The following is an 8,403-nucleotide window of genomic DNA, read 5'->3' as shown; positions in this document are numbered from 1 at the left end:
GGATGTAGCCTGAACGAAATTTGAATAAGGGACTGACATGTTTTATCAAATGAAAGACCTAAGTAGAGAAAATAATTTTATTAGAACTCATACAGAACAGTTACATACCAAAGACAAACTAAACCCATATTCTAGAGAAAAAAAATACATTTTTCCAAATAACGTTTATTGCTACTACTACAAATGATTAAATATTTTAAGTTTACTTATTTAAACGTATTAGGCTGTTATTACATTTGGAATTACAAAGTTTGCCAGACTTTTTGACAAAGTCTGATCGCGACACGTACGCGTTTGGTGCTCGTCAAAGGGACCGCGTAAGAAAAAAAGGGAGTGCATCCGACATCGACAAAGACCGCCAATAACGAACAGTAACGAACTTTTATCACATTCGCCATTACGAGTGGGGAATTATATAAACTCGCCGGTTAATTTGATAAATATTCAAGAATTCATCACATTTACCAAACTTAGTGGTGATTATATATTATAATCGACAATTATACATAATCACGGGATTAATCACATTTACCGTAACATATATACCTAATAATTCAATGAAATATGCTAATACTAAGTATATACTCAATATACTGATAAATACTTATATTAGTTTGGAGCGAAGTACAAGTACTGTAAGCATCTCACGTTAATGAAGCCGACCTGCGGCTTAAAAGTGAAGAGGCGCAAGGGAAGACGTCCACTCGCGGCGCTTGGTTCGATAGTAGTGACAGAATTAGTTTTGACACGTCTTTGTTACTGGCCCAGCTGTAAGTTGCGGTGGAGCGGCGGCCGAATCTCCTTACCCCTCTTCACTTTTGAGCCATTGGCCGGCTGGGATCATATCAGTAACAATGAGCGTCAAGATATTAATTTATCAGCGAGTTATTGCTGTCACGTGTCGCTCACGCAATCGTGCTGTATATATCTGCTATAAATATCTGTCTTAATTAGTGCAATTAAGTAATTATTATAAGAGTATCTATGTAACTATTACATATACGTGTATTCTGACACATTGCTGTCATTTTTAATACAACCAGTTATGGTTTGAATCATTATGAACTGCATTTTTAAACTTGCGTTGTCTAAGCAGAATTCTAAAGAAACCGACTATATTTTTCTTAGAATTTTGAAGTTATTATTTTAAGACGAAGTAGATAAAATAATTTATTTATCATTATATTGTTCGGAAATAATGTTCAAACTGAAACTAAAATTTTCTCAAAAAGTTCAATTCTTTCTGGTCAATATAAAGTAAAAACGAATTATATATGATTAATATCTTCTGAGATAACAAATATTGTTGAAACTTCTGAACGCCATGGCGTAAACTATCTTCGATAAACGTAAAAATTTACTTTATCGAGCCACCGAGAGAGTAATAATACACGGTCAGAAGCGGACTACCCTCAGGGGCTCTTCTTTCATAAAACAGACCACGTATTAGGGGTAGAAACTGCAGTTATAACAATAAAATCAACTAATTTTTTAATCATTTTTTAAAAATTATGAACTACAATTATTGACGTGCAACGCGACACTTATAATAATCATCAAAATCTAAATGATAAAAATGATTTTTAGGTGTTACATGGTTTTTTTGTTTTTGTTCCAAAAACCTTAAATTGAAAAAAGTTGATTTTCGTACACTTAACAGAAGATGTCGATGGTTTAAGAGAAGAAAGGAATGTTCTATGTTAGAAAGAAGCGAGATTATATTTTTATAATATAAAATTATATTACACATTATCAGATTACATTCTATCCAAAAAGGTACGAGATCATAAAACACTTAAACGAACAGATAGTTTTCTTGAAATTTGTAATAAATGAAATTTCATGTTAGGAGAATGACTATTCTACTATTAAAAAATTTTTATTTCTGATTTAATTTGCATATGTTGCACTCACTGAAAATTTGTAAAAAAAAGTATCTTTGTACAGAGTTTTCTGGTATTCTTATCACAGTTGAACCCGGTAATGAAAGTTCAAATTTCATATTGCTTCGAACAGTGAAACATATGTATAAAGCGATTATAAACAGGTGTATGATTTAAGAAAGAGGGAATTCAGAAGGGGGGTACAAGGAATGTGATAATTTTTTCATATAATAATATCATAAGTAGGCAGACAGAAAGCAGTTAGCAACCAGTGTGTCTCAGATTGTGCCATCGCCTGTTCCGTCCTATATCCCAGTAATTGTAATTGCCAGAATTTCAAGTAAGAGCTAGTTTTTCTAAAAGTCGTTTACTTAACCCCTTGCCATAAAATGATGAGTGAGACTCGTGATGAAGATTTCGGGATCAGTTTAATAAACGTCAATGTTGTTTAATGTGCATGGATCAAAGCAAAAAACTATTTTGCTATTATAAGTGAAAAGTACTTGTATCTAAACGTAGAGTTTTACTAAATTGTAAGTCGTATTTAATTTTTGAAATGAAGGATGCATTATTTTAAATTGTATTAGAAAACTGCAACCTAATCCTGTGCAATATCACTTCTTCTATTCTTTGTATATGAACAAACATTCATTAGGAACCATTTTATGTGTATAAAAATAAAATAATCTAATTGTAAAATGGATGCAAGTAAAATGAAGATCATTTCCCTCTGCGTGATAAATTTTTTATAGTCGAGTGATATTTCTTGTGTTTGTCTACGTTATTTAAATTCCAAATATTACTCTACAAACTCTTTACACCATTTCATTTATTTTAAATAGATAGTGTACAATATCGGTAAGATACAGTAATGCAAAATACTGAATGATTATTAATGGAAGTATGCGTCAAAACAGTAATATTTTTCAGATAAATTTCAGACAGTTTATAGATATATATTGTGATAACAGCCAGACTAATTATTATATAACATAGACTCATTACATTGCTTTATTTCTGCGATACTAACTGTTAACGTACGTTGAACTCTAATGCGATGAAGTATTAGTAACCCTAATTATGTGAACTGATTAACACCTTAAGCACCAGAAAAAACTGAAAAGAATTTGTGCACAGAGTTATCTCTGAAAGCGCGTATGTAAAACACTGAAGTATGATAAGAGTACGATTCCATGTTTATCATCACTTCCATTTGATTGTATAGGTTGTTCTTGAAATCGTAATACAATACAATTGCATAAAGAGTGAATATATATATATAGACATTTATATCTGAAAATGATAAAAAACGGTCAGAAATATAAGCTACTTCCTTTTGAATGATACTTGTGTTTGATAAATTCTTAAACGCGATTATATATTTCGTAGATAAAGTATCATGTGAGATAACATTATTGTATATCTTCTACTTAGTCTTTTGTATAAAATAATTCTCTTCGTAGTTTTAAGATCACGTTAGAAACACTTTGTTTGTTTTTTATATATACAACAAATAATAATATATTAATAATAAAACGAAGTATTTTCTTAAATAAACTTTACTTAATTATTACTTTAATTAACTTTACTTTAATTAATTATCAATGTGATAACTATATGATTATTTAACGAATTATATCAAAAGAAGTAAATATTTTAAACGGATAAATTTCATTTTTAATACAAATCAATATTAAACAAAAAAATATTATCGATTATAAAACAAATAATGAATATTTTAAAGTTTGACGCGCGTTTTCAATATTTCCAGCTACTGAACATGGTTGAAGACTGATAACAATGTAGTGTACGTTACAAATTTCATAGAAAAGAGAAACATTAATATTCATCTTTTTTCTATTTTGCAGTTCATCACTAAATGGATTTCGCTTATTGAGAAATTGAACGAAACTGAATAAAAAATGACTGGAATCGAGATATTTTGTGGCATTGCACTGGCGTCTCTTCTGGTTTATTACTATTTGATAGGACCTTACAATTTTTGGAAGAAACAAGGCGTTCCTGGACCTAAACCGATACCACTTTTTGGAAATGCTGCGCCATTGCTGTTTTCAAAAGAGACAATGGTTGTGTTCCTGAGTTCTATTTACAAAAAATACAAAAACTGTCCTATGGTTGGCATATTCATAAATAGACAACCGGCTTTGGTTGTAAATGATCCTGAGTTAATTAAAACAGTGCTTATTAAAGATTTTACGAAGTTCTCTGATCGTGCATTTGAGTATAATGAAGTAGTAAGTACAGAAACATAGATAAATTTAAATTCTAACAAATTACTTTTAAGAATTATTTAAGTCATATTCATCTATTTAATACTTTTATTGCATACATATAAATACTATATAGTATTCTTACTATATAAGCAAGAAATAAGTTTATTATATACTATAATAAATTAGTATAAAAATGGTATAGACCAATTACCAGAATAATGTTATTAGAATAAAGTAATTAGAATAAAATAATTCTATTCGTTTGACAATAATAATTTCATTAAGGGGGACACCACCTAGAGGAGTCCTAAACATAGGTAAACTTTAGGAATATCGTTGTTAATAACTATTAAGTGAAAACTTCTGATTTTTTCTGTGTATACAGCTCGCATACTTGATTAAATATATAAACATTTTTTTAATACAGGCAGAGCCACTTTCAATACACTTGTTCGCTCTCGACTCGAAAAGATGGCGGCCAGTGAGAAGATGTCTTTCGCCAGTATTCACAAGCGGCAAGCTTAAAGAGTTGTTCACTCTGATTCTCGAATGTTCCAACAATCTTAACAATTATTTAGAAACATTGCTAGCTACCAGCGATGAAGTCGATTTTCGAGAATTGGCAGCAAGGTACACTACGGATGTCATTGGCAGTTGCGTGTTTGGTGTCAATATGAATGCAATGTCGGCGGAGGGGTCAGAGTTTCACGTTATAGGACAAAAGTTTACTTCTTACAAGTATATAAAATTAATAAGATTTAGACTAAGAGAATACTTTCCATGGATATACACCATGCTTGGTTATGTGATACCGTACCCCGTTGGCAATGATGCCTTTAAGAAGAGGGTGTTGGAAATGATAGACCACAGAATAAAAAATAATATCATCAAAAAGGATTTCATGAATACGCTGGTTGATCTTAAAATGCATCCAGATAAACTGCAAGATATCGGTACGTATGCAATATTATTGATAACTGCCACTAGAATAACCACACTCGTCAAAACGACGGGTTTCAGTTTTCTTATTTCGCAATTATTGATATCGTAAAAGTGTTAAATATCCGAAAAAATCTATTGTTAGAATTTGTATAAAGACTACATATTAATCATGTTAAATGCTCGGTTGTTCTAGTGTTATGCAAAAGGTCATGCTCTAGTGTTATGCAAAATTCATGTCGAATAAAAATATTTAGTAACATATGTAACTAGATAATAGTGTAACATTAGTACTGTGATATCAGATTAGTAGTAATTACTTTTAATATCATTTAACATTGTTACGAAAGTATAAGTATTAACATACAAAATGCTCAAAATTCTTGTGGCAGTGTTAACATGTTAACTTCTGGTATATTAATTAGATATGAATTAAAGTGAGATAGAACCTAATTTTTAAATGCTTGTGACTCGGATTCCAAACTTTATGCTGATTTTGTTTTGCGAGAGAAATATCTTTTTGTAAAGATTGAAGTCAACATTTGTTACGCGTTATAAAGATTTATGGAGATATACTTTACTTTTTTCACTGTCCACTCTAGTGCGAGGTGTATTCACTAAATTCTTCATTTTATATTCACGTTATAAACGATTCCTCATTCATTGATTTTGTAACCTTTCTAACGCTTTGCACTCGAGATGTCTTTCAACCGACATCTGATTTGACGCAATAAAATTACAAAATTTAAAATTCAGTATTTAATTGTTTATAATGGGTCCACATGTGGAATTCACAACACATTAATTCATGCAAGATAATTTCTTGTGTTAGTTGTGAAAAATGTTTAATATTAATATTTATTAATATTTCATCAGAAAGTAATAAATATTTGTAGTGGAAAATACTGTCGAGTGCAAAGGGTTAATCTGAATTTCGAAAGTTTTGAATCACAGGAATATAGTAGTGTAAAATTTTGAATTCTCTGATCTCTGTTCGCTCTTAAGTTTCGAGAATTTTCGAGGTTCTCGGGTTTCCAATAATCTACACTTAACATAAATGATATTACAATTTCGGTTAACCATCGAATAGTCGTCTGTTGGACAGATGACGCATCGCAATATTTTTGTGCATTTTATTATATGCGTAATATTTACTATATAATAATTGATACGGTGTCATCATTCATTCCTGAAGTAAACAACATATTCACTCGTTTTTAATTATCATTACTACATTGTCACTCAATACTATTTATCTCCTGACTCAGTGATAAGTTGTAATAAACATATAATATGTTTATTACTTAACTGTTAGAGTTATATCTTTTTTCAGAATTGACTGATAACCTTCTCGTTGGGCAAGCATTAGTCTTCTTTATAGCTGGTTTTGAAACTTCATCATCGACAATTAGTAATGCACTTTACGAATTAGCCCAGCATCAGGATATTCAAGATAAATTGCGAGAAGAAATTAAAGAGCATGAGAAGATGAACAATGGAGAATGGCATTATGAAAATATAAAAATTATGCCAATTTTAGATGGTGTATTTAAAGGTTTATATTATTTGCATTATTTTAATTTTTTTTTTTTACTATACATAATTCACTATCATAATTGTTATCCTAGTGTTCTACATATCTGTTTTATTTCAATATTTCATTATTTATTATACGACGGAAATACTATTTTCTGGAATTTTTGTTTGAAGCCTTCATGTTTTAATTTTTTTATTTATTACTATAGAAACACTAAGAAAGTATTCGCCAGTTGCAATTATGAGAAAGACAATAGAAGATTACACTTTCGAAGACTCGAAAATATGGGTACCTAAAGGAACACGTGTGTTTATACCCGCAAATGGAGTACATTATGACCCAGATATTTACCCAAATCCTGAAGTATTTGATATTAATCGATTCACACAAGACGAAGTATCGAAAAGACATCCAATGCACTTTTTACCCTTTGGGGATGGCCCAAGGAACTGTATTGGTACGTACAAAGCATTATTAATCCCAAGTTCTTTTATTTTTATAAAAACCAAAAAGTAAATTTTATTAAATTCAAATAAATATAAATATCATTTAAGTATCATTATCAAAGTTATGACATCTGTAATCTTAAATCTTGCTAAACACATGCATTGTATTTCAGAAAAATACATCTCTAAAATTTAATTTTTTCACACACACTATTCAATTCTCTGAAACATGTTCATTTGCTTTAAAGTACATATAACACATACACGTGTAAAATGAAATATATAATACTTCATAAATAAGATAAAATATATAATACTTCAAAAAATAAAATATAATAAAATATATAATGGTTTATGAATAAAATAAAATATGCTACTTTTTAAATAAAATGAAAACTTCTTTATTTGCAGGTGCACGTTTTGCAATCTACCAAACGAAAGTTGGTCTCATAAGGATACTTCGCAAATATAAAGTCGACGTTTGCAATAACACTGTAATTCCGTATGTAATTAATCAACGTGCCTTTCTGCTGGCTCCAAAACATTTGATAACTTTGAAAGTAACAAAACTTGAGGATTCATAGAATGTTTTATCATCCTGACAGCTTAGACTTTTTCAAATATAATAAATAACACGTTTCCCTCGAAATGCAACTAGATTAAATTTAATCAGTGTTTATATTTTCATCCATTATAATATAATACAGATATATTTATTTAGTCTCAGGGCAAATATTTTTACAGAAGTATCTTATTCATAAGTACATTTGACTTATCCATTTTTTCTTTGTGTCGTAACTTCACTTCTTCCTATTCTACTATTTTGTTGTTCCATTTATTACACACTTTGCTAATGCCGTTTACTATTTTTGGTTCTACTCATACCAGAACTACCATTACTTACAGTGTCGTCATTAATTTCTTACGAATATTGCTCAAGTATGTTTGTTGAGATATCAATACACTTGTCTTGTAATGTACGTCTTAACAAATATGATCATTCAATCAGTTTGGACAAAGTTTTTTATAAAATTTGAAATAAGAAAATTTGAAATAAGAAAAATAACATGGTTCTCTTTTCTCCCTTTTTTCCTTTTTATATTCCTCCAGTCATTCATTAATTATTTTATGCTAAAAACATACATAAATTAATGTAAAACATATCTGTAATACCTAATCACATCTAATTGTGTTATCGAACTACGTCTACATTAGTTCAACTCACTACATTGAAGCTACAATACATTGAAACTCAACAATTCGATCAAGATTCATGTAACGACATAGAATGTAGATATAAAAAACAATTCATGATTATTCCCATTGTTAGGCTGAGACTTTCATAAACATTTAAACGTAATTAG

At 29.7% G+C, this 8,403-nt stretch overlaps 1 protein-coding gene across 1 annotated transcript; it reads left to right on the top strand.

Moving 5' to 3' along the window:
• Positions 1 to 2,160: 2,160 nt before the first annotated feature.
• Positions 2,161 to 7,852, top strand: LOC143174576 (cytochrome P450 6A1-like). Its single transcript, XM_076368191.1, has 6 exons — positions 2,161 to 2,223; positions 3,752 to 4,138; positions 4,545 to 5,070; positions 6,390 to 6,611; positions 6,802 to 7,050; positions 7,451 to 7,852. The coding sequence occupies exons 2-6, from the start codon at positions 3,806 to 3,808 to the stop codon at positions 7,621 to 7,623; spliced, it is 1,503 nt and encodes a 500-aa protein (XP_076224306.1). The 5' UTR covers positions 2,161 to 2,223; positions 3,752 to 3,805; the 3' UTR covers positions 7,624 to 7,852.
• Positions 7,853 to 8,403: the final 551 nt, after the last annotated feature.

Source organism: Nomia melanderi, chromosome 1 (genome assembly GCF_051020985.1).
Source record: "Nomia melanderi isolate GNS246 chromosome 1, iyNomMela1, whole genome shotgun sequence".
Classification (NCBI taxonomy): Eukaryota; Metazoa; Arthropoda; class Insecta; order Hymenoptera; family Halictidae; genus Nomia; species Nomia melanderi.
This window is presented reverse-complemented; position numbering and strand designations above follow the sequence as displayed.